The sequence below is a fragment of the Leptinotarsa decemlineata genome, unplaced genomic scaffold (assembly GCF_025532065.1).
Source record: "Leptinotarsa decemlineata unplaced genomic scaffold, Ldec_3_MD MMD2_tig00026354_RagTag_RagTag, whole genome shotgun sequence".
NCBI lineage: Eukaryota > Metazoa > Arthropoda > Insecta > Coleoptera > Chrysomelidae > Leptinotarsa > Leptinotarsa decemlineata.
This window is the reverse complement of record NW_027412702.1, coordinates 11,155,415-11,169,883: the sequence shown is the minus strand read 5'-3', so window position 1 is coordinate 11,169,883 and position 14,469 is coordinate 11,155,415. Positions and strand designations below refer to the sequence as shown.

At 34.0% G+C, this 14,469-nt stretch overlaps 1 protein-coding gene across 2 annotated transcripts in view; it reads left to right on the top strand.

Moving 5' to 3' along the window:
- LOC111501898 (uncharacterized) overlaps positions 1–14,469 on the top strand; it is a 56,337-nt gene that overhangs the window by 6,958 nt on the left and 34,910 nt on the right. The window contains exons 4-12 of one of the 2 annotated variants that reach the window (XM_074184479.1): positions 650–817; positions 876–1,064; positions 1,121–1,279; positions 3,763–4,120; positions 4,181–4,496; positions 7,901–8,191; positions 8,284–8,526; positions 9,714–9,886; positions 9,956–11,023. In XM_074184479.1, the coding sequence (XP_074040580.1) occupies positions 650–817; positions 876–1,064; positions 1,121–1,279; positions 3,763–4,120; positions 4,181–4,496; positions 7,901–8,191; positions 8,284–8,526; positions 9,714–9,886; positions 9,956–11,023 (2,965 nt within the window). Of the gene's footprint in view, positions 1–649; positions 818–875; positions 1,065–1,120; positions 1,280–3,762; positions 4,121–4,180; positions 4,497–7,900; positions 8,192–8,283; positions 8,527–9,710; positions 9,887–9,955; positions 11,024–14,469 lie in introns of both variants that reach the window. The other variant, XM_074184478.1, reaches the window with a different exon arrangement.

The following is a 14,469-nucleotide window of genomic DNA, read 5'->3' as shown; positions in this document are numbered from 1 at the left end:
TATACTTTTTTATGTTCGTTGATTTATTTATTTCAACTAGAAATTCATAATACACATTAAAATGTTGATAGTTATTATAATAATCATGGAAAAATTGTCAGTGTTTTGAAAAATGTTATACAGTGTGACACACTTAAGATGAAGATACCCCTGTATTTGTCATTTTTGAAAGCAGAGATTTGATTTTTGGTACAGGCATAGACCTTCATAGACCACACTTTTTCCAATACTTAGCCCGAGTGACAGCCTTAAACCCAGCCTACAGTAATGCCGTGAAAAGAGCAAATTCTTGTTATAATTCTCGAAATAAGCTATACAGTGTCATCCACAAAATATGCACCATATGGGAAACTTATTTATTAAGGGTTTTTCGACAAAAAGTTATTCTTGATTAAAATAAAATAGTTATTTTGGAACAGATTATTTTAGAGAAACATTTTGGACATTTTTGTCCAAGAGATGTAGAATACTAGAACATCAATTGATTAATGGAAGACCCCACACACGCAATCAATATATGAAAGTCATGACCCTAAACACAACTTAAATTGTAAAAACTGATTCAGGTCACCCCTATAACTTTTTCGTTCTTCATGTTATCAATGAGTTTTTATTTTGTGAGGTTTTTTAAAATTTATTTATTTTTTAGGGTGGAAGTGAGGTTTGGACCACCTCAAATGGTACCGTCATAGCCTCATTAGCTTTTCACCCTAACGATAGAGTATTAGCCATTGCTACTTTTAATTTCGTTTACTTTTGGGATTGGAGTAAATCTGAACCTTTTGTTCAAGCTGCGACATACAATACTAAAGAAAAGGTATGATTAGTGGTTATTATAATTTTGATAAATTTATTGATTTTGGGAAATATTGCAGGTACGTTATGTGGCTTTTGATTCCTTGGGTCACAAACTCATTACGGGCATTGCAAATAGCCCAATGACTAGATGGGAAAGGGTGAGTGCTCCTGTACCAGTTCCTAGGCAAGAACGTTGTGCCAGTCCTTATAGAAGGAGAATCACTCAAAGACTCGTCAGTCACAATAGTAATGTCAGAGTGACTCCAGTAAGATTTTATTTTCAATTTTTGTTACTCAAAATGTTATTCGGTATATTTTTCAGAATCCCGCGTCATCAGAATCTGCTCGCAATGTCACTGTCACGACAGATGTGGGTTTGTCGGATAGAGAGAGAAGAATCACTATGTGTTACAGAAATTTAGTTAGAGAATATGAGCAACTTGTACACAGATATTTGCAACTATATAGACCACCGACAATGGTAAGGAATTATTTAATCTCTAACATTCGAACCATTAACCATGATGGAATTGAAAACTAAAGTCTTCAAACTAAATAACAGGTGCAACTCTATCATCAACAATAAAGTATTATGAAAGTTATAGGACATGTTGTTTTGAACATTGTTAATACTTTGTTATTTACAGGCACATTTTTTTCAGAACTCAAAATCATTACAATCATTCCAGTATCTAAAAGTAAATAATACTACTGAAACTAGTAATTTTCGTCCATTAATATCCTACCGTCATTAGAAAAAGTCTTAGAAATGGCTGTCTCTATGAGCAGTTACGTGAATATATTCAGAATGATGGAATATTAATGAAGGTTTAGATCTGAACATTCATGTGAGACAGCAATGGGGAATGTTCCTCAATTTGGGTTATTACAGCAAATGCAAGTTTGAACAAAATAAAGTTGAGTTTAATTCATGAGTTTTTCAAATTCACTTCGAAAAGTATTCAAATTGATGTTTCAAATGTTGGGTTTTAATTTTTAAAGCGATTTGTTTCTAATTCACATATTGGCAACAGCCCCTATCAAGTTGAAATAATTTAATCGTATCTAGATATTCTACTTTAAAAAAGGAAAATTATCTTTATAAATCAACAATTAGGGCAAAATATAAATTATAGTTCAATACCATCTCCACAAGCCACATAAACAACAGTTGTTTTGTTATTTATTTATATAGAGGAAGATAGGTTAGGTGCACAAAATGTCATATGTCACAGAATGACTCGGAACATAAGTAAAGCACGCATCTGAAATATGTCATCTTTGTTCGTCTCATACAGGTAACAGATTCATTGTCCATTATTAGCTGTAACCGATGTTGCCAAATGATGAATAGAAACGAACCCTTTTAAATGTTGAATGCATTATTTCATTTTTCTTTTTTAAGTATTTGAATAATTTTTCAAAGAAAAAGGATGAAATGATACATTTGAAATGCGTTGTTTTAGAGCTCTTTTATGAAAACTACTCGATTTTCGTCAGGAGGAACATTCCCCATTCAGCTAACATTATCGAAGTGGAAAGTAGCGATAAATGGTAACAAATATATCATAGTTGTATTCCTTAATTTCTCGAGAGCCTTTGAGACAATAGACATTCAAATTTTGCTAATTTTTCTATGATCTTACTGGCACGGTTCTTAACTGGTTCTCTAGCTAATTGCTAAGTAGGTCACAACACACCCAAGTGAATAATCATAAATCAAGCAAACAAATAGTATAGGTGTTCCTCGAGGAAGTGTGCTTGGACCTCTTTTTTTCTGTATCTGAATGACATCAAAAGAGCAAAGCAATTATTATTACAACGCTACAAATACAATTCATTAGATATTAGTACAATCAACATCAAGATTGATGATGAATCCATTGCTGTTGTTGATAATTTCAAATACTTGACAACACATTTAATATGGTAACAATATATTGGTAACAAAATTGCAAGAAAGTAATTTCTCTTCATAAGATTCAACTGTTGCCTTGATTTTCAAACATCTGTTACAATATTCAAAACAATTATACAGTCTCATTTCGATAACTTTTCTAGCCTATTATTTTTGTGTGATGGAAATTGCATATCTTCATTGCAGAAGTTACAGAATAGGAGAATGTGATTGCTTCTGAAGTGTAACAGATATACCTCCCTTAGGACTATGTTCTTAGTACTGGTCTGGCTTTCTGTCAAGGATAGGATATTTCACTTCTCCATGATTTTAATATTCAAAATACTGTCTGGATTAGCACCTCCTTTACTTCAACTGGTTTATTATATGAGCCACACTCTTTTTAACTTATTTTATGTTGACACTGCCAAAAGCAAAAGGAGTGAATGCTCCTGATACATTGTGCATTGTTACATTATTCACATAAGTCAAAATAGGATAGGTCTCAAGTTGTATCCACTTCTCTATGATTTTAATAAAGAATATGTATCTAGTAATTATTATTCATTTAAACATGATACATAGTTATTTCAATAGGAGGAATATTATTACTATTTGGCTATAAAACTCGCCCGTCATTGAAAATACACATACATTCCAAAAGTAGATATTATTACATCTCACCACTATCACGAATGGGTGAACCTCTGCAAGTTGTTAACCTCATATGACTTACTGGACTCACTCTGAACTAACCACAAGATTTTCTTTATATGAAGTAAGTTGAAAATTGCTTCATTAATAGGAGAGAATCAGTTATAATACTATTACTTTGAAAAATGTTTGAAAAAATTCTTACAATGACAATAACATTCAAAATATTTGAATACTGTCAAACATATTTGTTTTATATAAGTTGTGAACCTTTTTTTGTTTTAGTCCAAGCAGTTGATAAATTTTGTCTGAATTAACCTAACATAAGCAAAACAATGTTTGGAAACCTGGATAGCCGACTATAAAAATATATATCATAATTTATCAATGTTGAGAATTGTTGTTGTTTCCAGATTGACCGCGGTACTGATCCCATGGAGCCGAATCCATGGATTAACAATAGTGGTACCCAAACAACGGAACCTCAACCAAGTACGAGTAGTACCACTACTAGTACTTTTGTGCAATATACAGAGAATGGTGAGAATACTCAAAATGTCGACCCCACAGTTCCAAGCACCTCTAGAAGTACAGGACACGTTGATCCTGCAATTCCGAGCACCTCTAGAAGTACCGATCATATTGATCGTGCGATTCCTAGCACATCTAGAAGTACCGGCCATGTTGATCCTGGACCTTCTACCTCTGGAAACACCGGCCCTAGTACATCTGGTAACTCACGTATTGAGGGAGAAGATGCAAACACTGGAGGTTGAAATTGACGATTTTTGTAGGCTTTCTGCACTTCTTATATTTGTTTTTTTTTTTCAGATAACTCTCCCACACCTAGTACTTCCTCTAATTCCCCCCAAAAATCTCAAAATCTGTTGACTCCCAGCCGCATATTCTCAGTCATTAAGAAGCCCAATACGCTCATCCGAGGCACGCAAACTTCTGAATCTAGGAAACACAAATCGGAAGACTGTGAAGAACCAAAAGAGAAGAGGATGAGAAGTAATGATTTGAACGGCGACTACGTGGTACAACAGAATGGAATGACCAACAATACAGATAATGGAAATGTTCCTAGTCAGAGTGATCTGACCGTGAATGATGCCGTCAGGTTAAGCGGAGAGGACGAAGAAAGGTGAGCGTTTTTCAAAACTAACCACTTTCCAGTATTCCTGAAAGGTAATTGTTGAAGCTAATTGTAAGTGCCGCCAGATGAAAAAAAAACAAATAGCGTAAATATTTTTAATGAAAATAACGGAATTACATTCAAGTTTTCACGCAAATTAACTAAAACTGACCTAATATTTCAATTTAAATCTTAGTTGCCATGGAAATGATATTACAGTTCGACACTTGTGAAAGATTTAAATGTACTATTGTCAACAATATTCACCTTACAGTTCTTCGAATTATTTTGTGTCATGGCTACAAGATTGAGCGTAAGAGAGAAAATTGAAATTGTACGCCTTTCGGAGATGACGTTAGAAGTGCTAGATAGGTTTGTAGAGTATTTAATGAGAGACATCCAGATCGTCCTCGTATTAGCTGTGGTACGGTAAATAAAATAAATAAAATGTTCAATGAAACTGGTGCAGTATCAAAAATGATGTTAAAAAGTAATCCTGTACAAAGACGAAACAGGAATAACAGGAATGATCAAATCATTTTAGATTATTTCGGAAATAATCCTAATGCCAGCATAAGAAATGCCACTTTAGATTTGAATATTCCACGAGAAACCATTCGGAGATGTCTCAAGGCGAAGAATATTAAACCTTTCAAGCCAAAATTTTTACACACACTTCAAGTAGGCGACGAAGCAAGACACCTGGAATATTGTTTATGAGCCCAAGGGGAATATTTAAATAATAGAAATTTCCTAAAAAATATTTTATATACCGACGAAGCCACTTTCGCTACAAATGGAGTAGTGTCATCACAGAATTGTCGCTATTGGACAGCGGATAATCCTAACTGGGTAATAAACTGTAAAAGCCAGTATTCCCAAAAAATCAACGTCTGGTGTGGGATATTGAACGAACGAATTATCGGTCCTTTCTTTTTTGAGGAAAACATTAATGCGCAGAGGTTTCTAGAATTTTTAAACACAGAGTTTTGGGATGCTATTCACGAGCTGCCAATCAATGAACAATCAAATTTAATTGTCCAGTTAGATGGGTGTTCAGTTCATTATGCCAGAGCTGTGAGGCAATGGCTTAACAAACATTTTCCAAACCGATGGATAGGCCGTGGTAGTCCGTTTATAGAGTGGCCACCCAGATCTCCAGACCTCACAGTTTTAACTTTTTTCTCTGGGGACTTCTCACACAAAAGGTTTACAAAAACCGCTCAAGAGATAGAAATGAACTTTGTGCAAGAATTCGACAGGTATGTGCAGATATTAGCCCTCAAGAACTAAGGAACGTAATCAGAAACAGTCGTAAGCTCTACGACACATGTATTGAAATACGTGGTGGATTAGTAGAGGCTACTAGAATTAGAATTAATTGTTGCACTGAATCGAAACATTTCAATAATTAGTTATTAGTTACGTTTATTAAAATTTTTTGCTTCATTGTTAGTTGAATTGTGTGAATGTAAAATTCCGTTATTTTCATTAAAAATATTTACGCTATTTGTTTTTGTTTTTTTCATCTGGCGGCGCTTTATTGTTGAAATCATAAAAAAAGTATTCTCATGGCTATATCTGTTGATATAGGGTGTTTTTTGTGACTATTAACTGTGTGAGTTTTCGAATTTTTGTGAGTTTTTCAATAAAAAAATCGCTAATAAAAAATCCCGATTTTCGACCAAGAAAAAATATTGTTGTATGCCCTGAAACTTTAAAAAACATTTCAAATTTACAACTTCAAATTTTAGGGGGGTGTTTCCATCAAAAATGGGCCACACTGTATAATGAATTCCAAATTATTTTGTGCTTAATCTATTTTGTGATCATAAAGTCAAAGTTGGAATGAATAATATAGGTCTACAATTTATAGCAAAAAATATTGTATATAAGGTAGGTCAGAACGATCTAGGTGAATTAGGTCATAGCATTTGTAGAACCAACACGTTGATAGAGATTGTATACTTTTTATCGAGATAAAGGTGTGCCCAGAGAAGTGCCACGAACACCACTCATGTGCCTGTTACATTTCAATACATTTATCAATGTATATAGTTCGCACATGATATTTGCTGGGAATTACAAGTAGTTTGAAATGGTTCAAAATATTGCTGATTCCGAATTAAATAATATGATTAAAAATAGTAATAATAATATAATTCTTCAATTCTTAGGTAATACATATAAATCGAATTTTTTAAAATAAGAACAACATTAAGACATTGGGATAACATCGAAGATCAGGTGGTTTGTATATCTTTGTAATTATTCTTAAGCATAGATGATACAATAGTGAAACGAAAATAATTGACTCATACTTATATCTATCCATGTCTTCTTACATCTACCTACATACACACATACAATTGTTCATCGAGGAGATAAGTTTTCATTCTGTTTTTGAAGGCATCTTCACTCAAAGTCTTTAAATCTTGAGGAATTGAATTATAAACTTTTGACAGTTAATGAGAAAAAGATCTTTCATATGTGATTGTTCTATTAACTGGAGGTGTAATAGTTCCATTAATATGAACATTTATATTATGAATATACTCCTTGAAAAAAATTTATTTGATAGGTGAGGTGGAGTTTTTGAGCTGATGATTTTGTGAAACAGATAATACTTAATATTTATGTATATTAGGATATCTATTTCAAATAAATCTATCTATAAATCTGTCTATATCTATACAAATGCATTAATCTTCTCCTTGCTATATTCAGCCATTTATGCTCATTCACGATGTGTGATATATTTCATTGCCTTCTCATCCCATATATAAGTCACAAACTTTACATTACTTGTATACGATTTCATTGCAAAAAATATTTGGCAAATACGACAAATATGGAATTTGAATCTCAGTTCCTTATCCACAATAATCAATCCCAAATTGCACCTCTGAGATTTTTTGATTTCTAATGCATATTTTTTACGTTTTTTTCTGTAGTATTTACTAACAAAATGTAATACCGTTTTTTTATCTGCCATTTACCTTCAGGCAATGACTTTTAGATCTAGTAGTTAGTTTATTTTGTCAATTTCATTACCGATATTTTCTGGGAAGAATGAATGGTGTAACTGCATATTGTTGGTGCAAAACATTATGTGGCAAAGTTTGATTACATTTCCAAAATCGAAAGTATAAATAATATTGGAAAGAATGGTTTTGGAATATTCCCACATTTTGTATATAAAGATTGAGACGTAGAAAGCCAAAAACGTTTCTTTCCCAATTCCAAAGTGTCGTGATATTATGACTACATCTATAAAATTGAAGATGGGAATGTCTGACTGATAAAAAATATAAGATTCAGGATTTCCCTTCATTCTTCTCATACTCAAATATGATTTTGGTCAACATTACTTAGTAGCTCATATATTCATTATACTTTATTGAATATTTCAGCTCTATCCAGTCAGCCATCAATAGTTTACCTGGGGAGTCGTACGCTAGGGCAGTATCTATCCAGAACGAAATCCAAATGGAAAGGGAAATTCATTCTCATCTTATCGATCAGATCCCTGGAAGTAGTAGTAGTAGCAATAGTAGAGAAGGAGACTCTTCAAATTTGACCGCACAGAATAATGTGGACGAGCTACTGTCTAGTATAAGAAGAACTGCAGAGGAAGAAGTCAGGAATAGAATTCTGCCGATCATCAGGTCTGTTCCAGCCAACGACAGAGCCGAATTGATAAGGTTAGTGTAGACTTATTTATGGACACCTATTTAATATCATCTGGCGACATAATAATTAAACTCTTATTATTACCAACTTTTTATCACTACAGACTTTTCGAAAGCAGCAGGGAGCACGTAAGAATGCGCTTTAGACAAATGTATCCGGTATTTATGAAGACTCCAAGCCGAAGGCTGCCCAATAATATGACGGATACCACTTCGGGTAGTAGTTCTTCGGAGGAAGAGCTCACTTCCAATGCTCGGCTGGGTAGGCACAGTTCCGAATCCATAACGGCCCGTGGTAACAACTCCTCATCTGTGAATACTATCGGCAGTACAGGAGCGAACAACAGGTAAGAAAATTAACAAAAATATTTTATTTTTTTTATATTGAGCACAAAAGGCGTTCCACAAGGGTCTATTCTCGGTCCATTGACTTGATAATGATGATTTAGGTGAAAGAAAACTTACAATTTTTGGATGACTTCTATTTTGTAGTACACTGGTAATTCAAATCATCTACAAAATGATCTGAAAAAGACCTGTCAGACGTTTTTCCGTTAACCTGCTGTTGCCCCCCTACGAATGACAACAAATTAGGCAATAAATGCAATATTAGAATGACAAAAGTTGAAGGAAAAGAAAAGGAATGCTACTATAAAAATAGCTAACAAGTACAGTGGAAGAAAAACAAATAAAATACAACAGATTTCGCATTTCATGCTCAGTTTGCCTCAAGATATGGAGAATTAATCACAAGAGTTACAAATTTTCTTGAAATAAGGACATTGGTTCTTGGTTGGGTATTATAGAAAATTAATTCGTTTCTACCTGCAAATTGCGGTATCTTGCAATTTAGTTGACTTAGTAGATCAGGACAGTTACTAATATCATGAACCAGTTAATGGAGGCATGAAATGGATGCTAAACTCTAAACGCTTCCAAACTCCAAGCTTACAATGTTGAATCTGTTCATCATCAACTGGTAATCTGTTCTCCACTCTGTTTTCTGCATGTTTTCGATCTTATTAATGTGTGAAGCATAGTGAGGACTCCATAGATTAGAACAATATTCTAACTTTAACCTAACATAAGAAAAATATAAAGTTTTTAAGGTAACAATGTTAGTGAAAATAAGGCAGTTTCATTCAGATTATATGAAAATGAAAAAAAGAAATACTTTATATACGTTACAGTTCTACATTTAGCTACATTAAGTGACATTCAAATAATATCAATATTTGGTTTGTATAATTTTTCAAAACATCACCAATAAATAATACATCAATTACAATGATGAATTGGAGAAAAATGTATGTTCTTTGTTACATCTTTTTAAATACTGAAGGCCCTTAAAGCAAGTTTTTAGAAAAAGTTTATATTTTTCAAATTCCTTTGCATTCGTATAAAATATACATTCAGGTTTAGGTTTTTGAAAAGAGTCCAATTTAGCTTATTCAGGTGAATTTTTGTATATTGTTCAATCTGGAAAACCGCTTCAGTTAACATACTTTTTTAACATTGTTTTCATAAATAGCAGTCCTATTCTAATGACCACTGGAAACAATAACACCGTTAGAAATTTCAATACTGAGCTGGAGCAGCTTTTGACTTCCCTACTGACGGAAATTGAGAGAAACGAGACTGACAGCACAGAAGCAAATGAAAACCCTTCGTCAAGTACTCAACCACCTCCATCAGAAGATAATCAGGGTGAGTGAGAGAACTAAAACAAATCTTAGTTTTCATACAGAGATATAAAAATCTGAATTTTCATTGCAGATTCTCCTCCTCGTTTAATATCTTTGGGAACAAGGCCCCCTTTGCCTACTACAACAAGTTACGGTTGTCACTCGATACCACCACACAGTCATGAGCGATACACGCCCCTCAATTCATCACAAGCAAATAACTCTTCGGCTACTGTGGCACCCATTACAATCTCCCCGCTCCCAACAAACTTGCTGTTCCAGGAATTCATTCAGGTGTTTCAGAACCGCTTCGATGGCGAACGCACGAGAGAACCGTCTATAGACGCGCGATCGGGAGAATCGTCTAGAGACGCGCGATCAGGAGAATCGTCTAGAGACGCGCGATCAGGAGAATCGTCTAGAGACACGCGATCAGGAGAATCGTATAGAGACGAACGATCGGGAGAATCGTCTAGAGACGAGCGATCGGGAGAATCGTCTAGAGACACGCGATCGAGAGAATCGTCTAGAGAAGCACGGCCGGGAGGATTGTCTAGAGACGCGCGATTGAGTGAATTGTCTGTAGACGCGAGTCGGAGAGAATCGTCTCTGGACGCGCGACTTAGAGAATCGTCTTTAGCCGCGCGATTAAGTGATTCACCTATGGACACTGGTTTGAGAAATTCATTTATGGACTTGGGTTCCAGGGAATCATCTTCAGATACGCGATTTAGGCAGGCTTCTCTATATGCTCAGGTGAGGCAGCTCTCTATGGAAGCGCGATTGAGACAGGCTACTTTGGACGCGAGTTCGAGAGGTTCTCCATCTTTGCCTTTCATGCGATTGAGGGATGCTTTAGAGGCGCGATTTAGACAGGCTGAAGCAGATGCCGGGTTGAGAGCAACAGAGGCAGTTCGGGATTCTGGTTTGAGAACAACGAATGGTTCTGGTACCGTGCCGAGCAACAGCACGGGAACCACGAATTCAACAGTGTACACTTCTAGTGGAGGACCTGCAGCAAATAGAAGGAGGTTTTTCTCGCATAGGATATCTGCCTTCATGCCGACAAGGGTGGATTTCACAAGGAGTACGTCCAGATCAGGTCCCAGCAGATTGAGAAGGAACGTTACCACCCATACCGTGGGTAGGACTAGGATGGGTAAGTAACAATAGCAATAAGGCCCTCAAAGAAAGGAGATAGTACCTGTAAGCTGAAGAATAACAGAAGTGAATTATCAATTTCATATTACTTTTGTGCTGAACAAAAGCACATAAAAATTCTTTATCAAAATTCAAGATCCTTTTTTTTGGAAGTGATGATTGATGATACATCAGCGTTGATGTATTGTCGTAACCAACTGAAACTAATCAAACTAGAAAAAGTTTTACAATTTCGAAGGTTTCATAATTTTTTTTATTAGAAAGAAACGAGGAGAATGAGTAGGCATTTTCACCAAAGTCAAAGTGAAAATATGTCTTATGGTCTGAAGATTCATATTTTTTCAATACCAAAATTTTTCCAATCCCGAAAACACTACAGAATCCTTCTTTTACATTAACTTATTTAGAGAAAGTTTTATCACAAATAACATGAAAATAACAATAGTGCAAATATTAGTCATATGTACTTAGACTACTTGAAAAAGATATAAATTTATCTATAATGAATTTTTATAATGTACTATATGATGCAATCTATCATTTTGTTCCGATAAAAAAGTTCAAATCCTCAAATTTTCCTAATTGGTTCAGCAAAGACTTGAAGAAAAGCATACTCGATAAGAAAATAGCACACAGGGAATATAAAAGTGGTGATGTAGAAGCATTTCATAGATTTCAATATCTCAGATCTCATTGTAAAACCATGCGAGATGAGTGCTATCGTAGATATATTTCAAAAACCGAAAATAATATGTCAACTAATCCCCGATACTTCTGGAAATATATTAATGATAAGAAGAAACTTTACAATCTCCCTTCCCGTATGGTTTATGATGATATCTCTACTGATAACGCTAATGAAATAGGTAATCTTTTCTCAAAATTTTTCTCAACAATTTATGACAGCACTACGATCAATGAAATCCCCAAATTCAAATTTCAAAATGTAGCTGACGTCTGCCACTATAATATAGATATTAAGGAAGTTATAGATTTAGCTTTGAAACTACCATTTAAACTAACAACAGGTCGTGATAAGATACCCTTGCACCTGATTAAAAATTGTATTTATACTCTAGCAAAACCACTACACTGGCTATTCAATCTTTCTATTGAAAAAGAAATATTCCCAGAATTTTGGAAACAAAGCTATATCAAACCAGTTCATAAAAGTGGACTTCGTAACAATGTTAAAAACTATAGAGGCATATGCAATCAGTCAGAGTTGCCCAAAATGCTGGACTGTCTAATCACTAGAAAACTTTCATTAGATTTCAGAAACATCATAATCAATCAACAACATGGTTTTACCAGAGGGAAATCAACTTCTACGAACTTATTACTTTATGAAAACTACATCATAAATAATCTTGAAAATAGGCTACAAGTGGACTCTATATACACAGATTTTTCTAAAGCCTTTGATAGAGTCAACCATAACCTACTGATTGCTAAGTTGAATGCCTTGGGTTTAGAGGGAGATGTTTTAAATTGGATTGAAAGCTACCTTTACAATAAAGTTCAATACGTTAAATATGGCAACTCTATATCTGAACCGATAAATGTGCCATCAGGTGTTCCTCAGGGATCCCACATAGGCCCATTACTGTTCAATTTATTTATCAATGATGTCTCCACTGTTTTTACCTCCAGCTCATTTATAATGTTCGCAGATGATTTAAAGGTGTTCAAATCAATACAAAATATATCAGATGCTCAGGCACTTCAATGTGATTTGGTACAGTTTTCTAGCTGGTGTGACGTCAACCTTATGCATTTGAATCCAGATAAGTGTCAAAAAATGACTTTCTCAAGGATCAATAATGTATATGATTACTCGTATAAAATCAATGGGAATGATTTAGCAGTAACGGATAAAATAAAAGATTTAGGTGTCGTTTTTGACTCAAAAATGTCATTCAAGTACCAAATAACAGAAGCCTCATCTCAAGCCCGTAAGATGTTAGGTTTACACTTCGTTCTGCTAGAGACCTAAGTGTCGAATCTATAAAACTGATTTATTGTGCACAAGTGAGATCCATTCTTGAGTATAACTCCATTGTATGGTCACCCTATTATAATGTTGATGTTGAGTTGTTAGAGGGGTGTCAAAACAAATTCTTGAGATATGTTGCTTTTCAGTTAGGATTAAATAGAGGAGAGTATAACTACTCACAGGTATTGAACATATTGAACAGGAACACCTTAACTCATAGGAGACTTGAAACAGATCTTGTGTTTGTCCACAAAGTATTAAACGGCTATATTGATTCTTCAGAAATAGTTGAGCTTTGTACTACTCTCTCTGTGAATGATAGAAGAACCAGAAATAGTGATATTTTTAAAATTCCTTTTTGTAGAACCAATTATGGTCTGAATGAAACAATATGTAGGATATTGAAATCAGCAAATCATTACCATCTTAACCTGGAATTGTTTAATTCATCATTATTATCCTTCAAAAAATCGATTAAAAACATCTGATGCTTCTTTAGTTTGCAAGCACATGTACAATTTATAAAAATATATTTGTAAAAATTGGCTTGTCCGTTGAAATAAATAAATAAATATTTATCGCAGGGTTGTGACGAAACCTGGCCTCCACAAATGAGGAGCTTCTGCATGAATAAACCTCCGAATCTGCCTCTTCATGTTTTTTCAACAGACTTTTAACAGAATTTTAAAACTTAGCCGTCTTAGAATCGCAAACGTGTTGAAAAGTATATCCACATACATCTATGATAATAATTATAGAATTTTCACAATTTAGAACAACTACCACTAATGCCATATCATTTTAGTTTGGTCAAGAGACTATTTCGATCAATAGTTTTGAACGACAAGAAACATGAGGTCAAGAAACATAACATTCCTATATTTACCATTATCTATCTCATTCTTCTGAAACTGTATCACAGTTTCAGAAGAATATTTTTTCCTAAAGCCTAATTGACTATTAATTACAATTTCATTTTTTCTGCATAACCCAGCAATTGATTATGAACTGCTAGTTCTAAAACTTCTTCAATTAGAGGGAGAGTTTTATAGGTCGAAATTCATTCGCATTATTTGTTATTCACTTTTGAGCCATCTTGAATTATAGGGGTTTCCAAAGAGGTATTTCTAAAATTTATAATTACATGACCCGTAACTTCAAATACATATTTCAACATTTTGGAGTCAAGAATTTCATAAATATTGAATTTATTAATTATAATTATGAAAACTCCAGTTCTCAGTATTATCAATACTATCAACTGTTTCTAAAATGCATGTCATTATCATTTTTTACAATTTGTTTGGTATAATAAAATTCAACATGATTCGGAAATTTTTCAGCTTCATTACCAGTTAGTTTCTTTAGAGTTTTCCATATCAATTGTACGTTATTTCTGTATCTGTCAATTCTTTTGAAAAAATAACTTCTTTTTCTACAAGTTAACA